This window comes from Dromaius novaehollandiae, chromosome 16 (genome assembly GCF_036370855.1).
Source record: "Dromaius novaehollandiae isolate bDroNov1 chromosome 16, bDroNov1.hap1, whole genome shotgun sequence".
NCBI classification, from domain to species: Eukaryota; Metazoa; Chordata; class Aves; order Casuariiformes; family Dromaiidae; genus Dromaius; species Dromaius novaehollandiae.
In genome coordinates this window covers 13,915,986-13,933,700 of record NC_088113.1, presented here as the reverse complement: position 1 = coordinate 13,933,700, position 17,715 = coordinate 13,915,986, and the positions used below count along the sequence as shown (strand labels likewise).

General features: G+C 44.2%; 1 protein-coding gene across 2 annotated transcripts in view; it reads right to left on the bottom strand.

The window, feature by feature from the left end:
• Positions 1-5,186: 5,186 nt before the first annotated feature.
• TSHZ2 (teashirt zinc finger homeobox 2) overlaps positions 5,187-17,715 on the bottom strand; it is a 228,488-nt gene continuing 215,959 nt past the window's right edge. For both annotated transcript variants that reach the window (XM_026099605.2, XM_026099601.2), the window contains exon 3: positions 5,187-8,536. In XM_026099605.2, coding sequence (XP_025955390.2) covers positions 8,535-8,536 — 2 coding nt within the window. In that variant the 3' untranslated portion in view covers positions 5,187-8,534. The remainder of the gene's footprint in view (positions 8,537-17,715) is intronic.

Below are 17,715 nucleotides of genomic sequence, written 5' to 3'. Positions count from 1 at the left end.
TGCAAAATCATACACAGAAATACATCTTAAATGCATGGGAATACAGTTGTGTTCTTGTAAATCAGAAAAGGCCTTAGATAAATAGGTTTGACCTGATTTAAATTTAATGAGATACATAGTCCTGATTGTTAATAATTGGTTTGGGGGAACCCAAAACAATAAAAGCAGTAATCTCCTCTAGTATAAATTATATGAATTTATTCAGCAATCAACCAAAGAAAAAAAATGCCATTAACATTTTCAATTTGTTTAGTTTAAGTTAGTTATTATAAGCAAATAATTTGAAGGAAAATTGCCAGCTAGGCTTTGAGAAAGACAGTGAACAGTGGGACGATGCAGCTCTGTGCTGAGCGCTCTGGACCACTAGGTGGTAGGAGCCTCCCAGCAGCAAGGCTTTCCTCCCGCTGTAAGGACCATTCAGAATCACCAAAACCAAGTGAAACATGGTTTTGATTAAAACAGCCTGTTGGCTCAATAATCTTAGTAATTTTAAAAACATCCTTAATGTGGAAGAAGAACACTGCAATGTCAGAAGTGGCCTTGGGGCCCATTATAAACAGCAACAAAATAAATAAGGAGGAGAAATGAGAGGTCATGAAAACAAAATTAAGCTAATGTTTCAAATTTTGACAATTATGAATTGTTCCTCTAAGAAGACATTAAAAAAAATTCAGGCACTATTAGATAAAATACAAAGAGAATAATTGTACATGTATGAGTTTTCCCATGGGACTACGCATGCTTTAAAAGCAAAACTTGCCTTAGCTTTCCCCTCTCCCCCCCGCCCCCCTGTATAGCCAGCAACTGGGCAGGTCTCATGCAAACACAGACTTGCTTCTCATAGTTCCTCCAAAAACTCATCTCTAATTCCTTTATGAACCATTAAAAGATGATGACCAAGAAAACAAACAAACAAATAAACAAACAGAAAAATTACAAGCATAGTTTCTATACAAAAAAAATATCCCCCGTCATGGACCAATTTTTGTAGGAAACAGAAACAAGCAAATATAACAAAATCTGTGTTCATAACATGGCAATATAGTTAATATATACAAATATGTACAGTATAAAAATGCATCAAAGGTGTAACTTTTCATCCAAACAAGCTGCAGTCCCCAAGGAGAAGCAGCTTGCCCCCCCCCCCCCGACTCTAAGGATACAGGCAATATCGTCTATACAGCATGCACTTGTTACAAAATTAGTGCAGAAGCACCGAAACATTCGCCGGATAAAGTCACCGGGAGTTCTCACCGAAAGGAGTCCCGTTTGTGTTGTTAATATAAAAAATGTGTTTAATCTTTCCTTTTTGCGATTTGTTGTATATATACATTTTTTTTTAAAGAGAAATGAGCTTTTGATTCATTTTATTTTGTAAAAACAAAACTCTAGAACCAAGACCACGGGTCACGTACGTAACCTGAAGATGCTGCCAATAACAAACTACAAACCACAGGCGCTGGGGCAGAGCAGGACTGTTAGATTGACTGTTACGGCCAACTACGCTCTATTATTTTAAATGGGGGTGGATCTGTGACGACTCGTGCTGACATATTCAAGATATTAAAAAGCAAAACAAATGTACAGGAAAAAAAATCCCAACAACAAAGGGAAGGATTAATAAGTGGTGCCTGAGCACTAGACAGAAGGGCATCTTGTACCAGAGACATATGACAGTTAAGTACCCTGAGCCAAATACGAACTGTTCAGCTTGTCAGCTTTTGCAACCTGTATTGCACGTTCCAGCATGTGCTGCGTTATAAAGCGAGAATACTGCATCGTACGTCCTGAAGGTATCTGCTGCTTCGCTCGGTGCCAGCGGTGCCCAGCTGCTGCTTCAGCCCCAGCCTCGCTGCCTGTTCCTGCACGGCTATTCCCGCGCCCAGCCAGCGCGGCGGTGCGCGCGCACGGAGCTGGGAGTTACGCAGGGGTAGGTAGCTGTGTACAGGTGTGCCGCTGCCTAGGTGTGTACAGATACGCAGGTGTTGACTGCTATGTGGACTGGTTAGTAAGTGAAAACAGAGAAATCTCTCATGTGTGTGACACACTTGCACGTGGATGTTTAAGTGCTGTAAATGCATCCCTTCACCCGGGGCTGGCACCCACGCGGGGGTTCGGGCTTCAACCGAGCGCCGTCGGTGCGTTGCAGCAGAGCTGCGGTTTTGCAAGATTTTTGTCTCATTTTGTTTTTAAAATCTTGCTCTTTATTTCCTGCTGTCTCATCTAAGTCTAATGAAAGAATTTGTTGTCTTTGCTTAGATCAAAAAAAGGGAGGAAAAAAAAAAAGTTTGCACAGCTAGATGGTATAAACTCAAGTAGAGATGTATGACTTGCTAGGATTAGTATTTAATCTGTTTTCTCAAACAGGGCTTTTTACAAAGGCCTGAAGACATTTCATGAGCTGAGAGCGAAGATGAACTGGAAGTTTATTACTCTGCAGTAAGTCCACTGGTACAGCTATTTCACTTTTTAAAATACTCTCAAAGAAAATATTGTACAGACACTTTGGTACCAGAAACAACAGTGTCATCCTAAATTTTATCTACTCTTAACTTCTTGCTGGCATAGTTAAAACAACAAATGGCCACTAGTGTAGACCGAAGCATAGAGGGATAAAAGTGCTTGCACTGGTATAAAAGTGGTCCAGCAAAGCAAAATAAGCTGTACCAGTATAAAGTGCTTTATAGTGATACAACTGTTTTTACATTAGGACTTTTACCAGCATAGTCACATCAAAAACTATGTTTTGCAATCACTTCCCTGACATAACTGTAAAACTGTTGCTGTGCAGACTGTGCTTTAGACGCAAGCTGCATCGAGCTAGCGACCGCTTTTCAAAACCATCTAGACATGTGAGGGGTCCAAGGCTGGAACCAGGAGGACAACGCTTGGGTCCGTGTAGGCGGAGGGTAAATATACCGAATTCAGAGGAGTCACTGTGGATTTACACCAGCAGAAGGGAATTCAGAATCTGGCTTCCCGTTGGAGAAGTCGGGATAAAAAGGAAGCACAAGCCCGCTGAGGGACGCACTGCAGCGGCCGGAGAGCGAGGCGGTGCCACGCGGGGCTCGGAGGGGGCTGGCGGAGGCGGCTCACAGCGTGCCGGACGCCGGCCCTCGCCCCAGCCTTTTACAGCTGTCGTGCTTTAATTTGCAAGGTGTGGAGGCTGCTGTTAGCGCTGCAAAGCCATTTGGGGGGTTTCTTTTTTGTTTTTGGTATTCTTTCATTCTCCTTCAGAAGACCATTAGAGAGCAAAATCCTAAATTCTGTGTGCTTGTATAAAATATCAACTATTGCAGTAACTAATTAAAAAAAAAAATCCAGGAAGCATTTATTTCTGGAACGACTATTTAGTGCCTGATCCAGTGCCGTCAATGTAAAGACTTATATTGACTTCAGGTGCTGGTAGATCAGGTCCTCGGCTTGACAAAATGTGAACTGAAACCTGCCTTTCGATGTCATTTCATTCTTCAGTTACAAGCTCCAAAATTTTATTTTCTTTTTCTCTGTGGTCCAACCTCTCCTATAAAAGACCCAGTTTACACCTATTGACACCCATCTCAAACTCTTCAGCAGCACTGCTGAAAAGATATTAGTCTTACTGAAATTAGTGTCATTGCTGATCTTTTTCAGCAGAAGGTAGCGATGGTTTGGCAAAACAAAAGTCCCCGGCAGTGGGATAAATTGCGAGGGGGAGCCGGAAAACGAGGCCAAGGAAAACACGGTGTCAGTGACCTTATTATGACTTCAAAACCCAAAGTGAAGCCGGTCTGCGGTCGCTTTGTGGGGGGGCCAATAAACAAGAATTACATCTCCATGTAGCTCCTAAACACAGCTTCCTAGGAGCAAAAATAATATGTCAGGTCGTACAGCAAGCGGATGGGCACAGTCCAGCAGCACTTTTGCAAAATATATCGAGGTGGTTATATCAATTCTCTTGCTTGGGGACAGATGGCCCTTAAAGCCTGTTGTAATTGCAACATATTGATCTGGAATCTGTGATCAATACTGTCTTTATAGGGAGAATTTTAAATATAAATTGCATCGTATATTTGTTTGCAAAGACAAAAGCCCTCCGGGACAGAGAGGCACCTCCGCTTAGCAGTGCCGCTGTGTCCAGCGCGGGAGCGACGGCGGCGAGCGGCGCGGGGCCGGGAGCATCTCCGCAGCCGCGTCCGGCCCCAGGGTGCTGGGCAGAGCCGGCGCCAGAGCTGGGGAGGAACCGGAGTGCAAAAGTAGTTTGCTGCCTTTCATTCCCCCACGTCTCCTCCACAGGTTTGAGCCTAATATTCAAGGCAGCACTAAACTGAGGGCTGAGGTGCCCGACCCGGCGCAGCGCCTGCTCGCACAGACGCCGCAGCGGGCAGGATCGGGCCAGGCGCGCGTAGCGGTGAGCGACCCCGAGTAAAGTAAATCCATTCCCCGTAGCTCGCACCCCGGGGCCGCCCCCGGCCCAAATTCGTTACTTTTGCGCTTTCCCTGCGCACGATGCTCTGGAAGTCCCCGGCTGGGTGCTGCCCTTGCGAGGCCCAGCCGCGCCGCCGGGCTCCCTGCTGAACGGCGATGCCCCCCTCCTGGACCAGGGGTATAAATTAGCCAATAAATACAGCACTATATCAAAATACGATTAAGGAAAGAAAAAAAAAAGACTGAAAATTAGGGAAACAATCTTTGCTACATCGACGTGTGAGAGTTGACACAATAGCTTGTAAAAATTGCTTGGAAGGCCTCAACCCCTATCATGTTAATATATAATTATTGATTTTTAAAATGACTTCTTATATCCTCCATGATCTCTAAAAAAGCTAGGGAGGTCAGTCTTGTAAATACTTTTACAAGTAGGTAATAAAAATCACGATGAAGTCGCATTGACAAGTAATTACTGGGTAGGTTTGTTAGCTGATTCTCAAAGGTTTTTTTTTAAACCAACAATTATTATTGTACTAATGACAGCCATTTTTAAAGTTAAGTGTCCTTCTCCCTCTCAGCTTAAATAATAAGGGCCCGGAAAAAACACCTGAGACTGATCTACCGAAATTCTTATATATTAGGCTCCAAAGAGGTGCTAATTATGTCTCCCCCTTTAAAAATATATCATTTTTTTTTAAGGTGATATGGCTTATTTTGACATGTACGGTGGCAGGAAGGGAGCTACGGTTTCTGAATAAATCTCTCAAAGCAGTGTGTGAGGGTAACAATTCTTCCTGCTTTATTGCAGCGCAAGAGCATAAACAGCTTGGATATGTGGTGTATCAATATGCCACTTGTTAATAAGCAAGGACGTGAATCATAAATATTCGGCTGTTTGATCACCAGGCTTTTAATTAATGTTTTGATGATCTCCAATAAGAATAAAAGTCAGTACGATAGATATTGAGTAGATACGACAGAGAAAAGATGCAATGATTTTCTGTGTTACCTGATTTATATGACAGATAAACTATCAACTCATCCAGTTTCATACAGAGAAAGAGAGAGGAGAGACGTACATTTCCTTTTTTTATATCTTATTGTAAAAAAAAAAAAAATCACTCAATTCAAATGTGTATCTAAAATGTTCCCAGAGGACAGTGATGCAGGCAAAATAATCAAGGTTTAGCACTGTGTAATAAAGGTTTGTGGCCAGATTCGAAATTAAGGAGCTGTTCCAGCACTTGCCTCTGCAGGAGCTGCGCTTCGGGAATAAATCTCGCCCCATCTCCGGCTGGCGGGAGCCGGCGTGGAGGCTGCAGGGCTGCGCACACCGCATGTCCGGCCCCGCCACTTCGTGCAGATTTTGGGGGAAGGAGGCAAAAACATGCCGCGGCCGCCCAGCCTCGCGATACGCAACCGCGCCGCTCTGCCGAGGGGGAAAAGCAGCGAAACCCCCCGGCGGTATCGCAGGGCCGGGCCGGGCCGGGGCCCCGCAGCGGTCGGTGGGAATTTTGCCGGTTGGATGCCGGAATAGGCAGGATATTTTTCTAAAGAATAAAGCAGCGTGGGGAAAGGCGCGGGGGTGGAAATGCACGCGGTGCTCCTCCCGGGTGGAGCTGGGCAGGAGCGCTGCCTTCGGAGGCGCTCGCTGGGCCCTCGCCTTACGTAACGCCACTTAATGACTCCGCGGCGGGCGGTGCGGTTTAACAGCTTCCGAGGAACTCGGTGCTAATGCATCGATTCAGCTTTAATAGAATTTCGTTGTCAATGGCCAGCGCTCAGCACGGTGCAGGCTTCAATCTTAACCCATCTGAAGGCTCTGCTCATTTCCAGTTGAGCTCCGTTCGTTTCCAGTTGAATAGGTTAAGCAAAGACAGACCTCACTGTTCTCAATTCACTTTATGATCCTCCCATCATAAAAAATAATATCAGCACCTTGCTTTTCATGTCAGAACTACATTTGAGCTGCTATTCCCTATGCCCATGAGTAAATCCCATAAAAGCCGCCCCGTTGTACTGTCGCTATTTTTCCTTGTGGATGATTGATTGATGGATGAGTGCTGACACTTCAATGAAGCTATTTCGACTGCCATCTCAATCCGATGATGTGAGGGGTATATTTTCTGTCCATGCCTCATTACTTCAGAATGACATTCCTGGAACTTCATTTACTTTTTCCCTCCTTCCCTCAAGCGCCATATTTTTTCCCATCTAGGTTATGCATGCCATAAAAAAAGCAATTTGCTATTATATGTGGCATAAGGGCAACACTTTCCCTAGGAGGTAAATAAGAAGGGCCTTTTTTTTTCCTCCATGTTGAGTTTAGGGATCATGTCAAAATTTCCCAAACAATCCCAAAACAGGCCCGTCTGCACGGGCGGCAGGGAATACAAGAAGCATATTCAGTCTGATTTTGCAAATGCTGCACTTCAATTTTATCCTCAAACATCTAGAATAAAAACACACCCCAAAGCCCTCTCGTATTTGAGAAAGATCCTCTTCTCAAATTTCCGCCTAGCATACTTTGAATAGTTCAGCTGTAACGGAGTAGCAGTTTACAACTTGATCCAGACTTATTTCTCCTTTGAGAATAAGGGAGGTTCATTTGTTAAATGCAGAGATGGATTTGTCTACTGCAGGTTGCTTTAGTTGCAAGGAAATGCTCAGCTAGAGTAAACAGGGCTGCGCCGGATTTTCCAAACAGTGCACTAGGTAACACGAGGTTCGTAACACCAAAATATCCTGGAAGATTTTCCGAGGGACCTGATTTTAATCTGCGTAATACAGTATTCCCGTTAATAATAATGTATAATTAAGACATCCGTTAAAAATCCATAACGTTAATTTAATGGAGAAAATCTAATACAGTTCTATTGGAATTTTTACGTTAAATTAACTTTAACGGGCTTTTAATGGATGTCTTAATTAGATCTCATTATTAACGTGAATATTCCACAAATTAAAATTGGGACCTCAAAGTTTTAATGAAAAAAGTTACAAGAACAAATTTTCAATTGCCATCTTTTTAGCCCCTTTCTCACCAGGTCTCTGTTGATTTTAAAAGGCAGCTGTGCTTTAAAACCTGCAAATGCAGATAGCAATAGACAGGCCAGAGAGATAGCGTGAAGGCCAGATCCTGATCTCATTTACAGTGGCATAAATCCAAAGTAACTCCCCTGACGACTACAGAGATATTTAGATTTACACTCACGTAACTGAGAAAGGAATTCTACTTTTATTCTTTTATATCTATATATAGATATTTATATAGTGATATTTATATATAGATATACCTATATTTATATAATGTTCAATAATCTAACACTAGTACTTTTGTTTAAAAATCACTCCATCGCATATCTCTTGTCATAAACTGTAATGGAGATTTAAATATATATATATATATATATATCTGAGGAATAAAACAAACTGAAAATAATCCATTTCAAACAAATCTTTGGCAGCAACATGGTTAAGCATAACTATTTGAACAACTTGCACAGAAGATTAACATTGTTCAGAGGTTTTTTGGCTCAGAATCTGTTTTAACTTAATAATTCTTGTACTTACTGTGATGTATTGATCCCTAGTGCAATGACTGGATTGGGCAACCCAGGTGCAACAGTAATAGCTGCACTGAATAGAAACATTTCCTTTAGACAAACTATCCCAGAGGGGTTATAAATAGGAAATGGACATTACCATGAAAAGGAAAGCTTCCAGTGTGACTGCATCTTGTGGAGCACACTTGGACATTAAACTATGAAGAATTTTTTTTTTCCTGTCAAGTGTTACAAATTGACGAAATAAGTACATCAATGTTCTCAGTCATTATCTTACTTCAGTGGCACTTTGTTTTAGTGACAGCAAAAAGGGACAGTGGAGACCAGACAGCCCCAGTGCAGTTTATCAATGAAAATCTAATATCGTCCATAAGCAGGGGAGTGGAAATCAATACTTCATTACCAAATTGTTAGTGAGGATGAAGAAGAATAGCTGGAGTTTTTTTGGCAGTCTTCTCGGTACGGGTTGTTGTGAGTTCAATGTCAGGATCGGAGTGACGCGTAGAGACGGGCTGAGTGCGGGAAGCCTGGGCTGGAGAGCTGGAACTAAGGCATTTGTCCTGCAAGCAGAATAATAATAACTATAATTATTAATTTTTTAATCATGATTCCAGATTTTTTTTGAATATGTGTTTTTTCTCACTAGTAATTTCTCCTAAAGGGTCAGCTTTGCTTTACGTTGCCCAGCCGTAGGCTCACAAAAAGACAAGGACACACAAGGATAAAGGAAAAATCCGCAAGTCCATAAATGCTCTGGGGTGAGTGGGTAAAGCCCAGGTAAACTGAGCCTGAACCTGCTCCACTGAGTATATCACTTTGCACCTCCGCTTTTCCCTCCTGTTGGTTAAACCTGTTCAATAGGATGTGCCTAATCCTGCAACCAGTTAAGAGAAACTCAGGCTGAACTGGAGATCTTGGTAGCCATGTTGTGCTTAAACCACCGGACGAGTGCTGTTATTCCTGGCTGTGGTGGCACCTCCCCTCCCTCGCATTAAAAGCCACCGCTCTTCCGCGAGGCTCTCATCCCTTCTGCAGCTGCGGGAAGCGCTAAGTGGCCGAAGCTGTTAAGTTACTTTTGCATAGAGGTGGAGGATGCTTGTTTTACTTAATTACAAGATGTGGCTTTAAAAGTTCGGCTCAGAGTTGAGCACTGTTTTGCTCATAACCTGGGAGAAGGAGACTGAGAAAAGCAGTAGGAAAAAAAAATAGTGGAAAAATAGGGTGAGAAATGAAGCAGGGAATAAGTAAAGTGAAAGTCAATCTGGAGAGAGCACAGGAAAAAAAAAAGTATGGCAGCCGGCAAAAGAAATATGTAACTGAGAAATATCCTATGTGTTCAAAGCCATGTACACTTCAGCAAACACAGCTCAGACCCTGTGGTGTTCCCTGTATTCTGGCTAAATCAACTGGAAATTCAGTAGTAACTTTATTTAAAGTAAAATAAACCTTTCATAAAATTCCATATGAAAACAAAAAAGTCCATTGACTCCATCTTATTTAGTTTGCTATTTGGTTTGTTTTACAATATCTTCACCTTTTCAGTTTTCACCGTGATGCTGAGTTTTGCATTGGCAACCCAGACCTGCTATGGAGAAATTGTTGGAAGGGAAGAAGAGGTTTTGGCAGCTAAATGTAGAGATTTTTGGCACCTGAGAATGCATGGAAGCCAATTTGAAATTGTGGTGAATACTTTAGGTCATTATTTCCACTTAAAAGATATTAAAAGCAATCCATGTTGACACTTTACAATGTTGTCTTTAGGTTTCAGAGGTAACGCTCCAGAGCACTTCACACTTTGCAAAGCCATTATTTTTCTCTGCAAAAGGACAAAGCTGTGTCAGTTTATACCTTGTTCAAGTTTTAAAGAAGTCAAGAAGTCTTATTACTGTAAAGCTTAGAGCTGAAAATATAATTCTGCAGTAAGCCGGGCCTGATCCTGCAGCAAAGGTCACAGTTACAGAGCCACCTTCCACAAATGGTCCCAGTACTGACTGCAGAGCTGTCACAGGAAATCTGAGCCTCACATTTTTAGGTGGGGTTTGCAGCCCTAACCAAGATGGAAACCTACCTGTGGCATGCTCCTTAAGTCTGACCTTGGCATGGTATCAAGATCTCTAGTGAGTCTGCGGTGCAGAGCATCTGTGCAACTCACAGATGCTGCAAACCGAACCGGCGGGCTGGTCCCACACAGGCCAGCCAGAGGCCGTGGGGGAACAGCTTCGTGCGCGAGCCATAATTCTTGATTGATGCAGTTCTACCTCCAGAATGTTGTTTGGACAATTAAGCAGCATACAGTATTAGTAAGAGTGCTAATTCTGGGAAGGAATCTTGATTTGAAGCAAAGCAACTGGTTCCCTGCCAGCGGGAAATACTTATCTAGGGCTTGGAGTGGAAAACTGCAAAGCCAAACTCCTGATTCCTTTTCTTTTCTCTTCGTTGTGAGGAGGAGCCTGAGACTCTTGTATTACACTGTGACCAGCTGTGAAATCAGCTTAGTAATATTTCTGGCTGCCCCTACGTCACAAGGGGAATGCACACGGAGAAACATTAAGGACTTTCTTAAAACCCCTTGGCAAAGCTCTTCAAAGGAAGATTAGTCAGGGTGTAGCTCCACATGAAACTCTTCTGGCAACAATGCCGGCTGCAGAAGTTCGCACCCCTTCCTATCACATCAAGCCCTCGCCACAGCTGGACGTGATCCTCCGTGGCGGCAGCGCAGCTGGCTGCGGGGCTGGGGCTGTCCCCGCTCCGGCTTGCAACGTGGCCGCACTACCAGTTGCATGAGGAGGCGACAACTCCAGTGCCACGCCGGCACTGCACAGCCAAAGGGGAAGGGTGGAAACTTCTGAAACTGGTTCTGCTGCTGCTGGAGAAATGACAATGTGGAAGCTGGAGGGAGGTCTCGCTGCGCTGCTGTGTGCTTGCAGGGAGTTTGGTTTTAGCACTTGTATAAAAGCCATTCATGACAATTGCACATGCTTTTGAGAGCAAGCTTCCAAATACTTGAGTAATGGTAACATCCATGCGTGACTAAAATCAATGGGGACTTGGCACTGATTTCAATGGGATGAGCACTCCCCCCTAGGACTCTTGCCCAACCAAAGTCTCCAGCCTTGGTTCTGCATCGATGTCACTGCAGGCTGGGACAGGACTTTGGGAAATTAATTACTGTGAGGCCTGATCAATAAGGGTCATGGCTTAGGTATTTCATTATCAAGGCTCTAAGAGATTTGGGGAGTATGTGGAGAGTTTGTCACCCACAGTCTGGGGCAGAGCAGCTCGGTGCTCAAATAGCACTTGACGGGCAAAGTTTGTTGCTGCCTGGGCATTTATTGGAATGTAGCTCAACCTGTACCATAAAGAAAACTCTATCCTTTTAATTACATTATAAAAGTGCCATTGAGGATGTTCATTATGCTGGTCTTGTACAGCACATGTGAGTTTTCGGATGCCGATATTGAAGCTTTGCTTTTATTTAACGTTAATTATCAAGCCATCAACAGATGTAAAAAGTTATATCTATTTTAATGTGGATGTGTCAGGACTCAGGCCTCCTCCTAACAAGCACCTTTCCACTCCTCATACACGGCACAGTTTCCCTCTCTTTGTTCAAATCTTCCTGTAGAAACACAGCTGCGAAACCCTTGAAATGTGAACTCTCAAACACGGTTGCAATTTGAGACAACTGTCAGCTGGATGTCAGCAGCCAACGGTGGCTGTGCCCGGCCTCGGCGGGCTGCACACATGTGCACGCACGCATGTCAAAGCCTCTGCTTTCGCCCCCCCCCCTTCTCTTTTTCCCTTTTCTCCACAGCCAAAAGTGGCACTAACAGCGGTTACCACCGCGCTTAACTTGCCAGTGGGTGGGCTGCGGAGGCTGCCAGCTCGGGCACTGCTCAAGCCCGTCGCGGGGGGACCGCTATCATGGTTTGCTTTTGGGTTTTACAGTTCACCACTTCAATGATACTGTGTGAGGTGTGATGGTACTGGAGATCCACAAGATGATACAGGTTCATGTGCTTATAATTTTTCCTGTATTTTCAGACCTTTGCTAGTATCACTTTATCATGTCCTATTAGTTTGGTGGGATCCTAATAATGGCAACAGGTATCTCTGATCCACCCACCAAAGTCCGTGGGAGTCTACGGATCAGAGCCCTACCATGCTGTAGCTGTACCCACAGCACCACATCGCAGGGCTCCTAAAAGGCCAGATAGAAAGACACAGCCAGTCCCTTTGTGGTTACCAAACATGCTATCTCTAGATGTCATTTTTGACCTACTTTTGCTAGATTTTTACAGCAGCAGAAAATCTGTTCCTTAAAGAATCATGCTCACATGCACAATACCTAGGTAGGGAAAAAAAGGAAATCTAGATATATTTTGTTTCATTTAGGACTCCTCTCACCATGAATTACAATATTACAGACTCTAAATGTGTTCTCGTTACCCATAATTATAACTAAAATTATATCAATCTAAACAGTAACTACTCAAATGATTCATGCTGATTTTAAGGAGCATGCTCTCTAAGTTATGCCTGCCCATCCATTTTAAAGCCTTGCAGCTGGAATAGCTTTCCAGAAGATCATTTAACAGCACATTAAATAAATAAACAGAACATATTTATTTCAGAAAACACATTCTTATTAGAAGGGGAAGGCATTTTGGGAGAGGTAAGAATAACCACTGTGAAGCCTGATTTTCTCCCTTCCGCCCTGTTGTTGCAAAGGGTGCCCTGCAGCACCCGCGCGAACGCAGGGGGAGGGTCCGCGTGGCGCCCGTAGGATAGGGTCCCTGATGTGTGCCATACGGAGGTGTCTCAGAGCGGCGATGAGCTACGTTATGCACAGCACAGAAATTGCACCTGCTGCTCCCCCAACGCCAGCAGCAGAGCACAGGGAGAGACGACGGTTTGGGTAAATACATCAGCACGGTCCACGGCTGTCACCGGCAGAGCCACGAGCCCCCTTCGTCCCCGCAGAACAGCCTGGGCTGTGACCGCAGCCATAGAGAAAGGGAGGTGCAATGAAAGGTCGCCTTTACTGTAAAACATGTTTCTGTCCCATGATCTCAGTCTATGAGAATGTGGGACAAGATAATGGAAAAGAAATGTGGGCTCCAGCTCAGACGTTGCTGGGGTGTGCCTGCCCCAGCACAAACTGTCTGATCACAGTAACACACAGGTGGAGGAATTCGGAGACCTCAGTACCTAAGTTTATGGAAACTACATTTATTAAAAACCTGAAGTCATTAAGGTTGTATTTGTCTCAGAAAACCCTTTGTTGAAGATACTTTGTAATGAGGCGGAGGCCAAGGCCAGAAAAAAGACCTCAGGATTTCAGTAGCAAGATCATGAGAGCTCACATCTGCAGCTGGTGCAAAACACCTTATCTGCAGGGGGTCAATGAAGTTATGCTGATTTACATCAGCTGCTTGGCCTAACAGCTGCAGGCTGTAAAAGAAAAATTTCCTTGAAATCTGCTGGAAAAAAACCAAAAACACCCTTCCACTTTCTGAGTTGCTTCTTATCCGAAACTTCTGATGTCTGTGCAGATAATTCTATATGACTTGGGTTGGTCAGCTGTGACCTGGCCGAGCACAGCCCTGAAGCACATGCGCGTTCGTACTGCGCACAGTACAGCAAATCCAGCAAACCCAGCTCTGCCAGGACCTGGGGACTAATGGCACATACGCTGCGGTCGGGCTGCACATGTGCAGGAACCCTGACATTTTAGGGGTGTGCCTGTGCAGATGTGTACCGACCAGTTGTGCCACCTGAGACCTATGAGAAAGATGCAGAAATTCCTCTGCATATACATACATGTATGTATACATACTATATATACATGCATATATGTATATACATGCATATATATATGCATATATGTATGTATGCATGCATTTCTGGACAAAAAGCAGCCCAGCCAGAGCTTCTGAACATGTGCAGCAGTGTCCAGCTCACCAGGGTTACTAGACATCCCTGAACAAATACAGTTAGATCCTCCAAATCCACCTGAACAACACGGCTTGCGAAAATGCTGACATCTGTTAGCCTGGGCAGGTCCCCAGAGGACAGACAGTTTCTTCTGCAAACGACTAGAAAAGACTCCAGGAGCATTTTAAAAGAAATAGCGATGAGACACGTTCCCCCCCAGACAGGGGCAAACAGGAGGAGCAGCACGGGAGGGAGGTGAGGCCGTGCAGCCCCCCAGGGCTCAGCTCACGAAGATGCCAATCAGCTGGGTGAGCAGTGTGGTGCAAAAACGGGCAGAGGCCACTTATGTAGCGTTGCTGGTCAAAGCAGCCTCTCTCCTGCTTCCTTATGTGGCTGCTCACTAGGGCAGTCACCCTGGCTGGTTTACTGGTAAGCCGACTGTATGGTGCCTTGGACTGGTGGACTGTTTAGGCTGAAAATAACCACCAAAAAGAAAAAAAATTGTTTTTAATGCTGATAGTTGGAGTGGATCTGGGTCTTTTGCATGGCTCCAAGCAACTATGGCAGCGATTGGGGTGTAGGGATGGTGTCGGAGGGGATGGCTGCCGGGAGAAAGGCATGCTCCACCGTTCCCTGCTTCCTGCGGAGACGGCCACGGCGGGATGAGAAGGCAGTGGCTGGGCGTTAAAACCCGCTTCCCACCCGCAAAGAGCGGCTGTGTGTGGCTTTGGGCAAACCGTTCACCTCCTTGCACTCCTCAGCTGTTTTTTGATAGATTGAGTCAGGCTAAAAATTGGGGGCTGCAGGTCCCTCTGTTTTCACAGACAGGGAGTGAAATCCTGGCTTTGCAGAAATGGTGGGATTTCTAGGCCAAGGTTTCACCCCTGATCTCATCTCGGGCCCCAAGGTGACATAGGATCCACACATGTTCAGCAACAGCGATGAGGATGCATGATATCCAACAGGTACCAAGCAAGAGGGAGCCTGACACTTAACTCGTCCCTCCGAATCGCTTGTATGTACAGGCAAAGCCCGGCACAGGGGTATCTGGAAGGATCACACGCTTGCAAGGGGGAAAAAATGAGGGAACATTTAATTTTTTTTTTCCTATAAATAAAGCACAGTCATCAAATCACAATGTATTTGAGAGCACTTGTTATTGACAGCCTATTCTTGGAGGAAAAAAAAATGTGGATTTTTGGCAAAGTTTCTCTATTTGCTAAAGATTAAATTGTTCATTGTACAGGGCACCATCTGCCCTTGGAGAGAGATTTAGTTGATGGCAGCTGCAACCAAAGTGTGGAAGATATAGCTGAATTTCTGGTTTCTTTTCAACTAGCAACTGTCATTACAGGTCACATGCAAACTGTGTCATTTTCTGTGACAAGCAGGTTCTGCAGACTAGGGTGCCTGCTACATTTTAAAATGCCACCTGTATGGATCCCAGAAGAGAAATAGCTTTTGTAATGCACCTTCAAAAGTGAATTTAGAGCAGATAAGACAAAGCGATTATGGTTCAATCGTCTAGGTGCCGGGTGTGTGTAGGAACTGGGTTCGAGTGCTAGGTTTACAGGGATGGATGCTGGGTGTACTGGTAGGTCACTTGAAGCTAGATTTCCCCAAGTAATTTAGGTGCTTAAAATCCAAAATTGTCATCTGGAAGTGTTTACTCAAGTGCTGCCTAATTCCACAATTGCTTCCTTGTTTCCCTTGTAATGTAGTTCCAGGTTAGAGTAAACCCCACATTTTTCAAATCTGAAGAGACTTTATCATCAAGCGAGAAGATAGAGTGGGTGGGTGTTCTCCCAGCTCCACCTATAGAGCTCTGCCATAAGGATTTCAAGATTCATTGTGAGAGAGTAAAGGACAGTCCGCGGGGAGACCCCGAGTCCCAGTCTCTGCTTTCATAACTATTTTGTTATTTCACAAAAATTCGTCACTGGCTAAAATGAACGCTTTGAGTAGAAAATTCATAGCTCTTCCCTTTTCCCTGAGCACCCTAACCATTCTGGTGGAGAATTATGTTCCCTTTCTCTGCTGAGCAGAATGGGAGGGGAGAAGTTACTGGTGGATTTTATTAGGATTAAGAAACAAAGCAAAACAAAAAAGCAAACCCAAACTTCTTTGCTTTCATCCCCGCCTTGCTATGAAAGTGCCTTCATATTTCCAAGCTTGCTGACAATATTTCAGAGTGGTACATCACACAGAGTCTCCTCCGGAACGGCAGACGCTGTCAGGGCTGTGAAAAAATTAGTATCTGGATTTTACTTCACAGAGGTTCAGTCTAAAGCATTTCTATAGAAAAAAGATTTTTGAAATTTGTGAGCCTTGCAGCATTGCAGACAATGATGAGTTCTGGTTAATTTTCTTCTGATGATTTCCACATTTTCTGCAAGAAAAACAACAGCTACTATTGCCTTAAGACAGACTGAACTAGTTGTAACATGCCCGGATATAAGAAGAATTGTTCATGTGAAAGAATTTACAGGACATAAATTTGTTACCAAGTTTATTTTGTTCAGTTCAACTTTTTGGTCTTCTGTAATGTTTCATCGTGGTAGAATGGGGTCATGTTTTGAAACAAACTGCTAGTACATCTTGAACATAACTAGTGTGATTAAATCTGCATTTTTGGATAAAAGTTTTTTGGTTTTTTAAGTCGGTAGATGTTTGCCCTTCCAGCGAACTATTGCTCATCAGTTCCAGGCATCCGCTGCTCTTTCTGATCGCTCCGCGGTGTGCCCAGCCCATTCGAGCTGCATCCCTTTGGAAAGGTTTGTGCTTCCATCTTTCCATTCTGCTGCAGAGCAGAAACACACGTTTCAACCTTTGATTTTTTGCTTACGCAGACTGACCTGGTTATTTACATCAGTGATTTGACTGAGCTCAAGTGTTCTCAGGATCAGGGCCTTTAAAGAGACATCCAGAAAAATGTTTCAAACCACAGACTATGCTTATTTGGGTTACTTTGTGCAGAGAGCATTAATTGGTAGGAGAGGAAGGCTGCTTACGTGAATTAGTGTTGAATACATTGGTTTCCCCTTTCTTTGGGAGGAAGCTCTTAAAACACAAATTCCCACCTTCAAACCCAAATCGACGTGCTCACTGCGAACTGCAAGTAAATCACCGACTCTGTAGTGCCAGAACTGCACATGCTCTTCCACTGCTGATTTATCCACAAAATATATCACATGCCAGTTACTTGAATTAGGATCATGGGGAGACAGGAATCATTAGAGAGCAGGAGAAACTCCTAGGCATAAAGAAAACTTCCCCGTTTGTCTCCTCCGCGGTGCCTGCTTTATTCCCTCTCCGTGTGCTGACAGCCCTGACGAGGCAACGGATGCTGTAATCCCGGGCCGTCGCTTTTGGGGGTAGCATCATCACGGCACAAACGCTGGGTGCAACAGCAGCCCTGAATTTCCAGGCAGACCCCATTTCCCTGTCACTGCGATGTGTTTGGCAATGCTGGCGGGTGAACGGGATAGCCAGAATCAGGGATTTCATTCCCAGTTACGTTTCCTTTGCTATGGGAGTGCCTTAAAAAGCCAGGTAAATTAGACTTGGAGAAAGGGACGCTGCATCTCTGAGTAATGAGGCTGGGAAACAGGGAACACATTTTCCACTAGCTCATGTCTCACTGTATGGCATTCCGATTTCGTGACACTTCATAATAAATCATTGCTTATCACTCACATGGGAACATAACACGGTTCAAGTTAAGATTCGTTAGTGATTGTAAAGAAGAAACATGAATTGCTTCATATCAGGGCTTTTTGATCATCTTTCTGTCCACTGCAGG